This window comes from Halictus rubicundus, chromosome 1 (assembly GCF_050948215.1).
Source record: "Halictus rubicundus isolate RS-2024b chromosome 1, iyHalRubi1_principal, whole genome shotgun sequence".
NCBI lineage: Eukaryota > Metazoa > Arthropoda > Insecta > Hymenoptera > Halictidae > Halictus > Halictus rubicundus.
In genome coordinates, this window is record NC_135149.1 from 22,675,478 (window position 1) to 22,694,421 (window position 18,944).

At 39.4% G+C, this 18,944-nt stretch overlaps 1 protein-coding gene across 1 annotated transcript in view; it reads right to left on the bottom strand.

Annotated features, from left to right (window-relative positions):
- The window catches only part of LOC143355418 (uncharacterized), a 40,248-nt gene extending 21,304 nt beyond the window's left edge, over positions 1-18,944 (bottom strand). Inside the window, exons 1-2 of the mRNA XM_076790245.1 lie at positions 18,341-18,944; positions 6,162-6,604 (exon numbers count right to left, since the gene is read on the bottom strand). Of these exons, the coding sequence (XP_076646360.1) occupies positions 6,162-6,604; positions 18,341-18,520 (623 nt within the window). The 5' untranslated portion in view covers positions 18,521-18,944. The remainder of the gene's footprint in view (positions 1-6,161; positions 6,605-18,340) is intronic.

An 18,944-nucleotide genomic window follows, 5' to 3' on the forward strand; every position in this document is an offset into this window, starting at 1 on the left:
AGATGATGGCGAAATTCACTGACAAGGCCAAAATTCTGCGACTTTCGCCCTTCAGTTTTCATCGTTAAACGTTTGTGGCTCAGTGCAACGTTGACCGATTTAGATGAAATATTCAGAATATGTATAATTCATACATGTGTACAAAACGCACCTTTTAAATTTTTAATATAAGCCCGCATAAAAAAGTTGCAAAATACAACTTTTAGTATTTTGTCTGCAATTTCGACCAATTGCAATTTTAATGAAACATTTTTCTCACGTTATGTAGTGATCCAATTGTTCTAAATTCTCAAAAAAATTCAAGTAGTATAGTCCAATATTGACAAAGTTATGCGATTTTTAAGAGCGTCCGAATATTAGTTGGAGTCCAGCAAAACATTCTTCGGAATAATGTTGGTCGGTACGTGCCGGTCCGTGCAGGTCCGTGCAGGTCCGTGTAGGTCTGTGCAGGTCCGTGCAGGTTCGTGCAGGTCCGTGCAGAACTAGTGTGAACGGTTCCATTTACAACGCATGTTTCAATATTTTGTCGTGCCGGAGACGGTTCGTTCTGTTGTCGGTACGTGCCGGTCCATGCCATGTAGTGTAAATTGACCTTTATACATTAATTGTATATCTAAATTTCTTGAAAGTATACGACTTCAAATGTTTCAATCGAACATACAGCGGCCGAAATTAATATTCCGAATATTAATTCCGGCCACTGTTAGATGTTTTCTTGCCAAATATTTCAAGTATTTAGAATCGATCGAATACTATCGCGCGCCTCTGTTGTTGCGTTGGTTGTCTGGAATGTATCCAGATTTGCGACCTGCTTCGTTTGCGCGCCCTAACTCGCCTCCTGTCTTCGCTTGCGTTTTAACATGTAAACATATCGTGATGGGAGGGCGATTAAGCTGACAAATTGCGAATCAATTTACCTATCGTGAGGACTCGCTGTACAAATCAGTCGCAACGCGCTAATTATAAGCGGATCCATTGATTGCTATGTCACACATTGGGGTTTATGGCACGTCAACCGGTATCGAGTTTCTACATCACGAAACGATGAAGGCGCACGCTATTTACCAAAAATACATTATAATAATAAATTAACATTAACCCTCTTACGTTACATTAACATTCCATTAGGATCCCAATTATTAGACCAAAACAAAAGTAACAAAACCGTGTATGTGTGATATGAAACAGTAAAAGAATTAGAAGAATTCAACGATATTGGTATATTACATTAATTAATTATATTATATTGAATCCAGTTTGAAATTTTTTATCTTGTTTCGAATTTGTTCGGGAGATAAAAGAAAATTGCAAACCTCCTCTAAATGTTAAAGAGATGTACAAGTTTATACAATTAAACAAATTGGTCACTGTGGCCAATGAATTTTTATTCATAACATTTAAAGTTGTTTGCGCAAAAACATGATTTTCTATTTATGTTATTATCGTTTTGCAATATATTAAGCTCCATTCACAGTACAGCGTACGTTTACGAAAACCTGTTCCGCAACGAAAGGATTAAAGAAACAAAAAACGGGATTGCATTCCCCCCCAGCAATGTTCAGATAAAACTATGCCAGCGGGCAGGGTTTTTGCGCTTAGATACGCGTGACTTAATTAGCCGGTTAGTCGATAGACATTTATTTTTGTCCGTAGACGCTCGCTTTTTATTAGTATGCCGCGCCGCCGGGAACACCACGCGGAAAGAATGAGACAGACATCGTTGTAAATGATGGCTACATTCTCATTCCCATTGTGTCGAGCGAAAACCGATCGCACTTGTGACAGGTATTATCTTAGGAAAAGTGGGTGACGCCGCATTGCTTCTACGACACGCTGCAACAACGACCTGAATGAATTGCATTTAGACTGCAGCCCCGCTCCCGAGAATATGTTATTATACTATCTTTGCCACTGGCGTCCGTACACCTATTTTAAACAAATAAATTCTGTTGATTCCCTCGTATGTTCCCGCGAATATAAAATATCTAAGTTGTTTCACACAACACTCACAAATAATTTCGCGACAGTTATGGCTGTATCCATTCGTGAAAGCTCAAGCTGGGAAACCAGTTACTATATCACTCGCTTCGCTACGACATTCCCTGTTGCACCTGTTCACTCCTTCGCCGTTTCTTATTTTCCTTATTTTCACAACGAAATTGACGAAAGCACGAAACGCCTCTCGCGAGTCCAATAAACAAGCTAATTGTCGTACATGAAAATGCGCAAGTTATCGCTACTTTCCCTCTGTTTATATTCCTCCGGACGCCCATAAACATGGCGTTCTGTTCGAGTGGCGTATTTATATCTATAGTCTACGCATCGACGCCCCAATAACCCCGTAAAGTATGTGCGATGATTTATTCGAGGAACACAACTTTTTTTTTATCGATCGTTCACACGGAACCTTGAAACAACGCGTTGCAACGTTGTCATTAAAGCTGCCGTACGACACTCTCGCCAAACATAAATAAAGCAAACCGATGAACGCGTTATCGGACGCGTAATCGTTTCACTTGTTTCCCCCGGTACACTCCCGGGCAAAAAGATAGCACACATTATAATCAACATGATTTTAATCCATTTCCGTATTGCAACTGAAACTGGTACCCATTAGGTCGACGCATATGAAACGTGCATTTATAAGAGAATTATTCTGATTTACAGTGTGGGTCATCAATTGAAACTGTATACAGTCGTGGACAAAAGTATTCGCACACCATTTGAAGAGGGACAACTTTTTAAAAATTAGACCAAACGAGTTGGGTCTTTTCTTTTAGACCTTGGAAGAATTACTAGATAATGTTTAAAATTTTGAAGGTCGCGATTTTTAAGCATTTTACTTTTTTGTTCACTTTTTGTCCCGGAGTGTAGCTCTGCCGTTTGTAACTCTGCGGAAACTCTTAAGCAGCTCGTCGGTGACAAATACATTAGGAACTTTCCACGTTCCGCTTTAAGATTCTATCGAAGTTGTGCGTTTTGAGTCTCTAGGCCCTGTTAAGTGGTTAATTTTCCCCTCTGCTGCTACGGAATATTGATGCCGTGGAATCACAACACCGTAAAGAACGAGTTGTTCCACCGTGATGATAAATCCCCTTATTTTCCGCGAATATCGTCGTCGTTATCCGAAAATGCCAGTAAACGTCCGTTACGACTCGTGATTAACGGAAACGCGATTTTACAAGTCCGTTCGGTGGGATCGACCGACGGCCTCCCCGGCATCATCGATAAAAAAAAAGATAAAAGTGTGTCACAGCGTGTTTGCAACAATTGCTATCGTACAAGGTTCTACTGAAATTACATGCAGTGACTTCCACAGGTATTCGTACAGAGAATACCTTTCTTTAAAGTGCACCGAACGACTTGCACTCTTTCGGAAAATTTAAAACAATTAGTTTACCATGTGACGCGAGAAAGAAATTTTGAATGAATTTTAATTTTAACCGGAATTGCGGAGAAAATGCAAAAGGTTTTTTGTTTTTATAACTTTTTCATCTCGGTCTCTTCATCTGGTAATTATGTAATTATTGTTGAACGAAATTTGTTGTATTCCATAATCGAGACCTGAGTTTTAAAAGTTGATAAATTCGTCAAAAGCATCTTTTTATAAACTCTTGGTCAGGAAAAGTTTTGTTCCAAAGAAAGAGTTCAAAGAAAAGTGAAAGTCTGTAGATTAAAAAAAGAAGTATGGAACGCGATACTTTTCAGTTTTACGTTTCAAATAGTTGAGCTTCTGCACCACTGATTGCGATGCATGAGCTCGTAACTGTGCCTCTATTATACGAACTACGCATCAGGGTACCTTGATAAATACAATACGGTGGAACCATGATTATCTGAATCTCTGATGTTTGAAGTCTGTATATAATTTGTATATTTGTATAATATTTTGTAACATATTTAAATAATTTAGTTACTAAAAAATAGATAAAGGCTCGATATTTGCACCAATTTTGTCACTTGAAGCATGTTAATGTTAAAATATTATGTTAAAGATGAAAAAGGTATATAAAATAATGAAAATGATCTTGACACGTACAAAAAACTATCATTGCAATATTTTTCGCCCATCGTATCAGACCCACTTTTACAAAAAAAAGTTTTCCCATATGTTTCAACATGGCCGAGGTGTTCCGGGTAGACAAAGTTGTTAACCCATTTTGTAGCTTGAAGGTAGACTATGTCATACATGCTCTTGTGCATGACGGAAATATGGCGTTGAAAATTACAGAACAACATTACATGTTAACTTTCACACACGTATGTAAATAGTCTTGCTATTTGTTTGACACTAAATTCTGGCAAGCTTGAATCCTACTTTATTACTATTTTTACATTAAAAATGCAATCCCAGAATATTACTTTCGTTTGTCATATTCCTAAAAATTGTAATTTTTTAAATCAGCTGTGTTGTTTACTTTAAAGACGCAGTTGTATTGTTCATTAATTATTCTCATTTCGCTACTACAGTGCGATTGTTACTACTGTACATTATTATTGTACCAGTTTAATTGTTTCTTCCCAGTGCTTCTACTTACATTTCATAAAACAGAGGATAAAACAAACGATTTTGTTTTACGAGCCCATATATCGTCGAGAAAATGGGAAACAATTATAAAATGATTCGATGTAGTGTCGCAGTTTGCAAAAAGGAGATTTAGTATGTCGGATAAATTCACTGCACTCGTATGCCTTAAGGAGCAGGAGCATTTCAATCTGTTTTCCCTGTACTAATAGCTGTGGGCTTTTGTAACTTTGCAGATTTATTTAGAGAGCCGAGATGTAAAAACCTAAGGTTATGTTTTGTTCCACTTAAACTCCCCTACCAACCCTTGAAATATTTCAACGTATATCTGGGACATTCTGTACATTTATCTCAAGATGTATGCAAATGTTTGTACCACTGAGCAAAGCATTTTGTACACGACTTATTTCACGTGATATCACTGTTGCTGCGTTATGAGTTTTCCAGGACTGACGAAACTTTCTTTTCATTTCTTTTCAGATGAACGTTGAATTTAATAAAAGCGCAGCTGCCTAATCAGGCTTAATATTACATTACTGGCGTTAATACTGTGCCTAGTATGAAATTATAACCTATGTGCAGGTTGAAAAATCTTATACACTCTCAATAAGTGGTATACGTATAATAGACCCTGTAATGGTATTCTCTCTCGACTTCAATGGAATGTTTGGTACACTGCTTTTCACAACTGCGTCGTAAAATAATTGCAAATATGAAACGTCAACGCCTGGGTCTCTTTTGACACAGCACTGTTTATACAAATAATTATTACACGGATCTCTAACACAACTTGTTTGCTTTTACATGACTTAGGGTAAGGGACCTAGTTACTTTGGGGGTATCAATCACTGTACCTATATTAGTTACACTTATTTTTAAAGCATAATAAACATAATAAGTACAAATAAGTACAATTAATATAGGCACAGTAATTTGTACCCCCGCTGTAATTGGGTCCCTTACTCTGTATATGATGATGCTTTTATATGATTGCTTTTACATGGTGCTCACATAAAACAGATTTGGTTTTGTAGAGCGTCTTACACTTAGCGATTCCCATCACGAGTTGTTAAAACTCCTGGAACTCGTGGTGGGGACCGTGGTGACCACGTAACACAGTATTGTCCGCTTAAGTGTCGCATTTTTCCCCCGCTTGAATTTCGCGTAGTTATCCCCGCCATCCAAACAAGAAACCTAAAATTCATTGACAGAATACATTGACTACAATGGTCCTTATTTTTATTAATAAATTTATTTAGCTGCATAGATAACTGTCGCAACACGGACCCGAACCTGTGACAGATAAGCGTACAATACTCTATTCCAAACAGCTCGGTGAGTGTCGAAATACATACAGAGTGGGAAGATGGAGGAACAGATCGCGTGATTGGTTGCCTCTTTCGATGCAGAAACTCGGTATTTGCGCGCGTTTTCGGTCCCGTTTCGTGCAACGAGCGAGGTTCTACCGTGCTTGGTCGCGGCATTCCGCGTACCACGGGATCAGCGATCTCCGAACAAAGGCGGTGCTTCCAATCTCGTAGCGGCATAGTCTGACGGGTTCGTTCATCTTTCCCTCTGAATGGCCATCGAAATCGCGGCGCGGCGTTTCCCACGGAACCCTAAAATTAGAACTCACCTCTTCGGATCGGGCACGGTGCAGAAAGATCTGGGTCGGCGCCGGATGTAGGAACTCTTGATCCAGTCGGCTTCATCCTCAAAGTCGTAACGGTAGAGACCCCTCGGATAGGTCGGGTGAGGCTGACGGTACATGATCTGGTATGGTCGCCGAGGGTAGGGAGCGTCGCAGAGGTTCTCGTCGCTGGGGACGCTTCTGACGCAGGCGGAGAGGATCGAGGTGCGGGCAGAGCTGCACGGAGACGGGCCCTTCGTCGACAGGCAACCGAAGAAGCCGCCCTCCGATTTCTCGACAGCGTCCAATTGCCGGCTAGTTATGCAGTACTGCTCTTTGATGTCCTCGCGGGAGTAGAGCGGTGTCGCGCGCCGATCCCAGTCGATGCTAATGTTGCCACCGGATGCGCCGAAACCGCCATGCACATCCACCTGGGTCGAGACGTCCACCTGTCATGTACACGAGGTTTAGTCTAATTAGTGGAAAATCGATGGAGGACCCGTCGCCGGTTGATTGATGGCGCGCCGGCCATTGTAAAACTAATTTCGCGATGGACTGACCGTTCGTTCGTTCGTTCGTTCGAGGGAAACTGCTGTAAGGGTATTCTTGGCCAACCGAGCGGAACCGTTACCGCGAAATGGGAATCAAACTGTCACCGCTGATAGTCATTATGCGCGCGAGACGCTGATATTAACACTAGACCGACTGGCCAAAGGATTTCGCGAGCTCGTTTCACACGAAATACAGTAGCGCTCAATTAAATTTCCAACCGTTGGAATCCGGAAGTTAAATTCTCTTGACTGAAGCTCGACAAAGTAAGAGAATGTATAGAACGAGCAATAAAGGAAACTTCAGATTAACTAATTTACGTCTTACCTTTTCAAATGTGGTACCAGCGGATTGATGAGATTCTTCCGATTAGAATGAGTCCAAACATGACATAAATCGGTCTACATACACATTTCGTACATCTATACACTTCGTGCATAGCAATCACACGTATGTCCTTAATTTTGTTATTTAAATTAAGTATATAAAACCAGTCCGATTTACGTCGTGTTTGGACTCATTTTAATCAGAAAAATCTCAACAACCTACGGGTGCCACGTTTGAAAAAGTAAGACAAAAATTACTGAATTCGAAATTTTTTTATTGCATGTTCACTTTCTACGCTCGCGGCACCTCTTTCTTGTATGTCGGTCTCCTTCCCTGTAGCAGTTTTATTCTCTTTCCGTATCTACTACGATGAAGCTCCGCTGAGCACGTGGCAACTAGGTGGTGGGGGAAGAGCCATAAGTCGTGCAAAATAAAATCTAACAGATTTGGCAAATTTAACCGAGCACCACTGTATTGAGTGTTCCGGTTAGTTTTCAAAGATTTTTATAATTAAAAATATATTCGTTTTAGGAGGACGCGATGATCCCAAAAGAAGGCCAAAAAAAATTAAATTTGCGTAATTGGATATTGGTGTGTCGGGAACGTTCGCTTTAAGTGTTCGAAGAGAAGTTGCCAAGGAGAAATACGTCCGAGAATATAGCCTTGTGTGGCATGGAAAAGGTTTTAGCCGTCGATAAAATGAGTTTCCTCGATAGATGTCGATATCCGCTTGTGGACGATCGAAGAAAATTTGTTCCCGGACGAATGTTTCTTTGTTCAAATATCATAAAAGTTCCATTATTGCGGAATGGATAGAAGTTGGGTACATTTACAGGTAAGCGTGTACGCGTTCATGCATATAGACGCGGACGCGTATATCGGGTTCCCATCAATCGGCAGTGGTAGAACTTTTATGACATCGGATCAGCAAAAGGTCCGTATCCATCAAATGTTCACGCATCGAGGATCATCGTGCACGTTAATGGATTTCATGAGGAGATATTGAAAATCTAGCTAAAAATTATGACGGAAATAAAACCCGGCCAAACCTGCCCGACGGCGTTGAAAACCGAAACACGATATAATTTCCTTTTTCGAGAGGCGCCGCTAGAGGAAAAGTCTACTGTAGCTTAATGAATATGATTGATGATAATTTAATCCCATTTTGGAGCTTGCTGAATCGCTTATCGGGTCAAATGAATTTTTCTATTATGTTGGCTTTCGTCAAATAACCTGTGAAAATGAAAATTTGTTTAGAGTAGTGTTCAGTTTAGTTAGTTTTATTAAATAATTTCCATTCACAGCCTTCAGACACAGACTTAAGATCCGTCTTGGTCTTGATCTGGGACTTAAGACCCATTTTCTAGAGTATTTAAGGAGTCATGCTTAATTAACAATCTGTAGGAAAATGTGATTTTTAAGAATATTTGATCAGAAATTAATGGATTTTTTTATTATGGGACAAGGTGGACTGTAATTGTTTACAACACGGTATAGAGATATAAATAACGTCTTCGTCCTCGTGATCACCTCAGCACACGTAGTAAATGAGTCCAATCTCGATATTTTAATCGCAGTATCCATTCTTCCATCAATTCAATGAACAAATAATTACGGAAACTAATCGTTGTTATTAAGATTATGGAAGTTTATCCATACATAATAATTTTTAACGGACGGATAATTTTTATCGTTTTGTTACTATTTATTACAAAATTACAAACGTGATTAACAACGGTCTGTTCAAACGAGACGGACATAAATATTCATTATTTAGTCGTACTACATCGCACGCATCTTGATGTGAATTCAGTATTCTCAGAAATAAACCAGCATCCGAGAAACATCTTGTTGCGCGTTTTCAATTAGTTAAACTGTGATTTTCGTTTCAAATCCAGTGTGAATAATACGAGTCAATGAAGCGTATTTTTACCGAAACGGAGGGATCACATGAATTTATTTATCGTCATTAATAATTTATTAATATCGATCATTTATTGATCAAACTTTGTACGAGCGATAATGCAGTCTGTTCACGCTCTGTGCAAAGATTGAAACAATGTGGGTGGTTGTTGACGAGAATTAATCAGAGTGGGGAATCATGATCGATTCTATTGATTTGACACATAAAAAACGTCATCACTTGCTGTCTAGTGAATAAGAAATATACACAATTTTAAGAAAACATAAGTTAGAAATTATTGGAAATTGAATAACATTTTCGTATTTTATGACTGTTCTTCCAATAGATATGAAACACAACGATGCGTTGTTAATAATTATGTATCCCAATTAGCTTGCCTCGCTCCATTATTTATCTGGTAAGTTCTGCTGTTAACAATTAATTAAAATCGATAAAGTCAGGTGGTATTGAACATATCCAAATGAGTTAATGTATGAAAATTTAAATTTAAATTTACTCCAACCGTGTTGGATTGTTTTGTTTAGTTATTTGTTACGTTTTATTACAATATTCTCATTTTCCGGTTCCGTTCTATATTTAACAATAATTCATTCATAAATATTCATTAAAAAACGTTACAAACAAGGTAATATTCAATCGACATTAGTTTTTTCAGTCGCGGAAATGTGATTTAACGAAAATTGATTAAAAATGGAGGAATTTAAATTGACAGAGATTGATCACTTTCGAGTCGATAAAAAACTTCGACATTTAATTTAATATAAAATGTCACAGATCATTAATAAATGTCAAAACCGACCGATAGTGCTGTGACAGCTAAAAATTTGTCCCATAGGAAACGGAAATAAAAAATTTAGTAATTGCGTCCGCAGTATGACCCAATACCATACGAACGACATTCGAGAACTTGTAATATGTAATATTTTTTGTACGCATCAAAAACTCCTTTGACACTTTTGTATTGTACTTTTGTTTGACACGTTGTATTTAAAAAATCATAAAATTATGGAAATTATTGTAATAGGTCTGCCGATCAAGATAATGTATCTAGATGTACATTTTAGAAATCGCAATATCATGAACGATATTTAATGAAATTTATATGTGCCAATCAATTTCAAAGATGGACAGAGCGGTCAAAACATACAGTGAAGTCCGTACCTTTCATCTGTTGCGAATAGGATAAAATTCGTAGTGGAAAAAATTAAATAGTTCAGACAGATTTATTTTCTATCAGATGCATCTGTAATATGCGATTGCGCAACCTCCCAAATAAACTATATCTCTACTCCACGTAAAGCGGGAGCTTTCATTTGATAATTGAAAATTTAATTGGTTGCGAAGTACTTAAAATTAATGTCAAATGAAAATGTAGGAGCGGTGCATAAATCGCGTGTTTAATAATAATTTCATTAATATTAAGTAAATCTTATTATATTATATTTATAGCCATATGTTTTCGAACTTTTTGTAATCAAAGTCAAACGAAGGTTAAGATTAAAATTTGGAATGTAACTAATAATAACAGTTCCAGATATTTTTGTAAGTCGTTGTATATTAAAGTACGAACGGTGTGGCACAATTGCGTATACCCGACATTTCCATTTCCGACCTGACACCTGAAAAACAATAATTGATTGTTAGAGATTAATTAAGAACGTCTGCGTCGCTTGGAGGTTTCAGCGATTCGTTAGGCTCGTTACAATCACACCAATGTACCTTGCGCGATCTTCTATTTTTCGACACCGTGAAAATCGATCGTTATGGCCGCTATATCGGACAAAATAATGACGCGATAATCCGATGAAACTGCTAGACGATAACAATTCGGTCCAATCGGAGTAAAGCGAAACTGTTTTACCGAATCTCTATTTGCGGTATTTGTGAAATGAACATACTCCTTTAATATGCAAAAATAAATGTAATTAAAGGCTTTGGGAAGGAAAATACCCACATAAGACCCACATAAAAATGTTGCGAGAAAAGCAGCTTTTAATATTTTCTCTGCAATTCAAACCACTTGAAATTTTCGAATGTTCTTTTTGTGCATCAGCTAGCAAACTAATCTTTCTCTTTTTAAAAAGTTATTACTATGGAATTGGTAGTCGATTCAAGTTAGTCAAGAGACTTCTGGATCTAGCGCAATTAAAAAACGTCTTTATGGGAAAAAAAGAACGTAATTGAATGGTAAGCCGAACGATGAAATCACTTCCGACGTCTCCACTTGCCGAAACCAGTGCAGGGACTTATTATCTCTTTTAAAAAAATTTTTTCATCGGAAGCTGAAGCTACGCTTCTACTCCAATAATTCTCTCTGTTGTAAAACTGCAAAAAGGTGAACAAGCGTTCCGTAACGATGATCAATAATGCGACGCGAGGTTCTTACGTGCACCAAGAAGATTTAATTTTTTGTTAAAAAAAAGAGAGAAAGAAAGAAATGAAAAAAAGAATGGAAAACCGAAAAATTAAATTATTTCCTAAGAGAACTCTAAACTGAGAAAGTGCCGACCGTAATGCTCGTCAGATTAAACAGCAAACTTATATAATTTTCCCGAGACTTATCAAGTTGCACACTTCTCTGCTCTGTGTATACTGCAAAGTTAAGATGGCTAATAACGTATTACGTTCAATGAGAAGTTAGTGAAAATATTTACGTAAGCAAAAAGTAACTATAATATCAAAAACACATTTTCATTTGAATTAATCTTCGTAGTGCGATTTATACAAAGTTTGAAGATACGCTGCTGCCATGCACTTTGTGCATGATTGGGATACAATATTGTATATAATTTTACAATAAATGCAGTTGTTAATCTGGAACTTCGTTTTTTCGGACTAGTATTATACTCGTGTACATTCGATTGCAAAAATGTATATGCAGCTCTTCACATAACTTCCTAACGAATAAGTTTATGGCATAAGTATGTTAATACTTTTATGCGGAGCACAGAAAGCTGCGTCAATCGATGCAATCAAAAATATAGATTACTATTTTAAAAAGGGGGGCTGTTGCATTTGTCTGATGTATCGATGCGCAAAAGTGCATAAAATTGTTTGCGTATTACGCACCGTCCGATACCATATAACTTTGATCTATAACAGTTTTTTCGGGTTTCAACCGTTCAGGATGTACAGCATGTTTCAGTTGCGTGGGGCACCCTGTATGCTGTTTATCTATTTTTGCTAGTGGGTCATCTTTTACGATATTTTTTGTACCGAAGGGGTAGAAGTGAAAGCGGTCGAAAGTTCGCTGACTCGTACAGGTATGGCCGCCTAATGTTCGCCAGAAATGTACGAAGCCTTGAGAAATGCATGGAAGCAAGAAGAAAGCTTGAGGAAAAGGAAACTGTAAAAGGAAAGAGTTTTTCCAAAACTTTGCCGTGAATCTGGTGGTATTAATATGTATCTTCCATGCGTGCGCCATCACAGAGAAAATGTATATTTTGGTTAATAACTGGAGGAAGAAACATGACCAGAGGAACTATAATTTAACTGCCTCATTTATGACGTGGACACGGGCAAAATTTTAACCATATCCTGTGGGACTTTCTTTAGCTTTCACGCGGGAAAGATAACCCTTTATAAAGAAGTTGCGTGGAGTGCCACTATATTGTTTATACATTCTTAAAGCGAAGCTAGCTTTCGGTACAATCCAATATGTTTACTCCAGTTTAATTTGATATTTGATTTAACAACTAAATTGAGGAGCATAATATTTCTTAGCCATAAGTGATTTAGTATTTTTAATTGCTTCGACCAGTACGTTCAAATTCATATGATTCAATGTTTAAAAAAGTACAGTTGACCTTCATATGCCTTCTAGTTATCCATCTACGAAACGAAAAATACTAAAAATTAGATGCCTCGAAGAATTTTCTGAAAGATGATAGCGAACATGACTGACCAGTTAATTCATCATCCCCAGTGAAAGAGTTAAAACAGATATTTTAGTAGTTAAATGCTGCGAGCGTAAGCCATCGTACATTTTCACGAGCGATTGTAGCTTTTTCTTAATCAGGTACGAATAAGTACACCAATTAAACGGTCGCATTCCGACCGTTCACAGATAGGAGTCTTCCTAAGCATTTATCATTCCTCGAAATAAAAGTTTATCTTATAAATTGCTTGCTTCCTTTATAATGCCGCGATTTAACTTGCTTAAAGTGATGGGCTTATTAACATAAACGCGTTCCCCCCAGCTAATTCCACAAAAAAAAAAACACAAGCTAACCAACGCGAGCTAACTCACTAGCAATTAACGCTCGAATACAGGGCATAAACGGAGCATTTCTAGTAGTATTAAGGTCAAACTAAAATTGTCTCCGAGCTGAAATAATTGGGCAAGTACATATCTATTTTAAATGCTGGAAGTAGAACTTAATTTCTGCGAAAGAAGATACTGTGAAAGTTATTAGCAATGAAAGATATCATTTTCTGCGATGGAGTTGTAACTTTTAACTGTTACTTTGCATTTGTAGTATTTACAAGCTAACTGTTTTTCTCGGTAGGCCTATTATATGTATATATTTATCACAATGTTAGGAACATTCTAACCTTCGTTAAAAATATTATGATAACATATGAATGTTAATCTGAAATGTTTGAGTTAACTGTGGTCTACGTTACGTATTTATTTCTTCTATACATGACACGAACAAAATGTTTTACATTCGCTGCGAATAATAATTGAGTAACAATTTTCAGTAAATTTACATCTCTACATCAGACTATCTAATCTGATAATACAACTCGAATATAGGGTACAGCGACACAACAGATATAATCTTCATATTGCATTCATAAATCTATTGTCAACTGCGAGCAGCTGTTAGCGATATATGAATTCTGTTTTTAGGTCCTGTGTATACGACACTAGATTAATTCTGTCCTGATACACCTAACCGCGCGAAATCCGCAGTCCACTTGCAACGCAAGTACGTTTTCGAAAATGCTCCGCGTTCCAAATAGAACCCTATCGAAAATTGTCCTAAGTTTGACGGCCGCTGGCTGACGTTGTAACGTGCTGAAGCGTCCGCGCGAGGGCTAAACACGCGGGACGTTCGTCGAAAATAAATCCTCGGTGTCCCTGTTCGATAACTAAAAATCGTGTAGCGAAAACGGACAGCGTGACGCATGATTCCGCGAGGAATCGTCCGGCGAAACGATGAAAAATTCTTTTCGATTTGATTGGAATCCAACCGCTAAAAATATATCGACGACGGGGTATCTTCTGACGGAAGGTCGTATAATCTCGCGGCGAGAAATTTTCTACTCGTCGATACGACGGTGAAATTCCTTGCTGCGTAATTCCATTTATTGGAATTCAAGCGTGAAAAGATCAACAAAAAAGACCCCTCGACGGGGAAAATGGAACAGACTTCTCTCTCTCTCTCTCTCTCTCTCTCTCTCTCTCTCTCTCTCTCTCTCTCTCGATAAAACTGACCCACATTCGATCGCGGGAAACGAGTCTTCGAGTGCATCATTGAGGCGCACCGAGCACTTATTCGAAAGACGAGAGGATGACACGCTGAGTTACGAGCTTCGATTCCAGGTCGTGCACTCCTATTCAGCAAAAAAAAAAGAAGTAGTGAAAAAGAAAAAAAAATTGGAGGAGACGGTGGGTGGGGGAGAGAAGGGAGAAGAAGAAACGAGAACTCCTCGAGCAGTAATCACGATTAATTAAAGGCTTTAAACTAACTCGAGTTCTTACGGTTTCCATGCCCTTTATGACACTTTCAATGGTCGGCTCGCCTTCAGAGCCACCTTTCAGACGATTTCTTGGGAATTACCGGTATCATTGTATATCAAATTTCCAGCGATAATTATCGATCCCGGGGTGGAGCGCGCGCGCGGGCTCGCGGACCTTATTAAAGAATAATTCCTTCTCGGTCTTAATCAGTAGTCCGGGAATTGAACTTTTCTATTTTTTTTTTTTTTTTGCTTTCGTCGTTCCGTTCTGGAGAACCGGCTGAAGGAAAAATTTTTAAACGAATTACAGCCGGAACTTTCGAGGAGTTTAACTGGGAGCAATTGTGGGAAATAATACATCGCATGATTTCAAATTTTATACAGGGTGTCCCAGCCTCGGTGGTACAACCGACAAGGGGATGATAAAATATAGAATGAACATTTTTCGTCCGAAGCTTCGTTTTCGAGGAAATCGAGTTTGGAAATGCAGGGAATACGCGTGTTATTCGATTCTAATCGTCTGACGCGTCTGATCATAATCAACCAATTCTACTTCTTGCATATACGCGAACTCTTTAAGGGTCCGGGATATTCACGTGACTTTTTAATTAATAATTTCCATTCACAGCCTTCAGACACAGACTTAAGATCCGTGTTGGTCTTGATCCGATGGATGTTAAGTCTGTGACTAAACTTGTCACATTTTTTGCTCTGTATTATCGATATTATGAATTCTGACGCCAGAAACGTGCTTCAAGTTTTTGGCTTTATTTCACAGAGAATCGAGACAAAATATAGCTCAATTTGTAGCTGGAGATATTTTCTAGTGCGCGCTGCTCTCGATTTCATCCAGAAAACTCATCCAATGGCATAAAAATGCTTGGTTTCCACGGCATGCACATCGTCAATTTTTGGCCTACTTCTACCGCTTATATTACCAAATATCTGCATAATCTCGACAGCTCCTGACCAGCGCACACTAGATTAAACCTTCCTCTTTCGAATGAGCCCTTTACCAGCGACAAATTATGCTCATATAAGGACGAAAACTTGAGGCACGTAAAACCATTTTTTGACGGTAATGTAGTCACTCTACCTTATCGCGAATCTACGAAGACCGGGCCCTTGAACTCGATTTTCTCGAGTACGAAGAAAAGTTTATTCTTTATTTTCTATTTCCTTCTTCATGTAGAACCACCCCATTCTCGATTGTACCACCGATGCTGGGGCACCCTGTATGTATAGCGTGACCCGCGCCAATAAAAATATGGCATCCGTTGATCGAAAGCGTGTGTTTGTTTTAATGAAAATGTTTTCGCAATGACGTTGTCAATAGACTTCGGAAATACTGTTTCGAGCAATGCACAAAATACCAAGATAAATTCACCCGTGGCCCTATGATTTATTATACCTCTTACAATAACTATAACATCTTCGTCGTTTGAAATCTTTTCGAGAAGAAGATATATTTACATTTCGATTCCGGATCTTTATGCAAAGTAAAAAGTTTGTGCATCAATTGCAAGACGCAGAGGCTAATTTGAAATTTATACAGGGTCATTCGTTTTTAAACGGCCAAACGTCAACCAGCTATAGAGGACCCCAAATGAAACAACTTTCACCCCTAACACTTTTTTTGATTCGGTCTTGATTTTTAGATAATTGCAAAAACCCGTCATTTTTTGCGTTCACTTAAGATTAAATATATTAGGACTGCAATTATGTATCTTGATGATTTTTCCTTTGTTTGGTTTAAAATAAATAGGGGCATCTTTTTTATTAAGTCAACTTTTTTGTATGACCTTTCGATCTTGGTTTTTTTGACATGGGGCACGCCGTGGAGACTGAATGAAATAACTTCGAATCAAAAAAAGTGTTAGGGGTGAAAGTTGTTCCATTTGGGGTCCTCTATAGCTGGTTGACGTTTGGCCGTTTAAAAACGGATGACCGTGTATATTTCCCTAATAATTTTAATGTAGTGAAAATTCATTTTTGTCATAAATGCATAAAATCCATGGACAATAATACGATTACGAAGCTAATTCTAATCATTTCTTCTAGTAGAAGGAACTGATTATTCGAAACTCTTCTACATGGTGTCATTGAGAGTAGGTGTCGATTCATTCATTGTAGCCGTTGAGAGTAGGTGTTCTCGTTGTGTACAACAAGACTGATCTACACGGAGAAAGGGAAGAAGCTGGAACGAATCAATGACTTTAAAAGATTACGTGTTTCTCGGAAAGGTCGTCGCATCCATTCATTCATGAATTCCCGCCTACGTTTCCGAAACCGTTGGCTGGGGCCAGTCGCCAATCCCTGCGATTTCTTTTATTAAATTTGTCAATAATTTATTCGCAACTGTGAAAGCTTCCGGCCATCATTGAATTGCAAACGTCCGGTGACAAAGGTGAAACGGAGAAGAAACGGGCAGAAACTATCACGTGGAGATCGAAAGGGGATCCAAAGAAATAACGTGGACGAGGGAGAGGAATGAGAGTCAACTCGTGGAAGTCAGATCGGATCGTTTCCAAGCCACGAAACTTCTGGCAGACGCGAAATCACGTGAAATCTTCGAATGTAAGCCGGACCGGACGACAATAGTAATGAATCGTCTTTTAAATATTAAATATCACTTCGTCGTATAATGTTCCCTTTGAAACGGAGATTCGGAAGGATCGAAGCGAACGATCGGATTAACCTACGACGAGAGAAACAATGGGGAACGTTAACGGGGCAGTTGTTACAGTTTTTATCTCCGATAATTCTGTAATTCCGATGAGAAATGTTTCATGGACAGTGGCACGCCTCGTTAATTAACGATAATGAGCGAGCGCTGAAACGAAATTGAAGAGATGAAAAAGCGAGAAGAAAAACGGCAAATGCTTTCCCCACTTTCACGAGCAAAACGTACCTTTTGTTCGCGTAATGTTGGAAGAAAGATCAGGTGTGCGGACACTGACAGTTGTTTGACACGAATCGAATTATACCAGTCGTGTATCGCATCATCGCGCATATGAAATTACGTAAACGGATTTTCAAATGGCACAGGGCGATGGTGAATTTTTATAAGAGCTCATCGAAGAAAGAAAAATATAGAGGGACAATAGCACGATACAAAGAAGGTGTAAAAAAAAAGAAGAAAAAAAGAAAAGAACGAAAAAAATAACGTTGAAACGAATGAACTGTGCGACAGAACCGCGGAGAGAAAGGAATTCGTAACGCGACAATCTAAATAGAAGAATAGCGTTTCGGGTAGATGAGCACTCTTGTCAAACCTCGACCATCGAGGCACCGCTGCTATTCATCGCTAATGAAATCGACCAGAGTAACGAGGTTCGGAAAAAACGTCACCCCTAAAACGAATGTCCACGCGTAAACAACGAAACGCATTAGCGGGAGGTTGTCAGTGCATCCGAGCGACGGAAACGGCTATCAGCCGTTCAGGGTCTAAATATTTACCGTCGAAGCGTTTTCCCGCGACACAAAAACAAAAAAAAACGAGGGGGGGAGCGGATAGCAGCCAACGGGAGAAAAGGACGGTGGGGAGGAGAGGGACAGAGGATGGAACTATCAAAACAAACTCGAGGGACAAGGGGGTCAACGGACCCGCGAAAAATTCGGGATAACGAATGGCCGAACGCGTACAAAGTGTTGTTAGGCGAACGAGGAACGCGGGGGCTGGTGAAAATCCTGATACCTGTGGATGATAGACGGCGGTGGTCTTGCCGAAGGAATTGCCATCTGTTCGGATGCCCGGGGTTGGACCCGTGAACTCTGCCTGCAGGTTCCTCGGATTAATCGCGATCTCCGAGCCAGTCTGGGTCTTCCTTGTCCCCTGGGGGCCGGCGGAGGGTCCCACGCTCGGGGCCTTCACCATCGTCGTGGCCGCACCCCACGAGATCCCGATGTGTTCCTTTGGTCCTTTGGTCCTTTGGTATGTACACGCGAGAAAACAAAAGAGAGCGAGAACGAGCGAGCGAGACGGAGAGAGAGAGAGAAAGAGAGAGGGAGAGAGAGAAACACGCAGCGCACACGCACCCTTCGCCCGCACCCGAATAACCCGCACCCACGCACGAAACAGACGACGAGAGCGTAACCGAGAACACGCTGCTGCTCTTGGCTGGCCTTAACGCCGGGTTTTATCGATCTGTCCTTCTCTCGTTCTCCCTCGAGGAACGCGAGAACCAAAGAAACAAGCCCCTTGGTCCTGACGGTAGGACCTAGGAGTACCCGGAAAGGTGGCACTCACCACCCAGCGTCCTCGTCGACTATCTCGACGCTCCGTTCCCTCCCTCGCACGT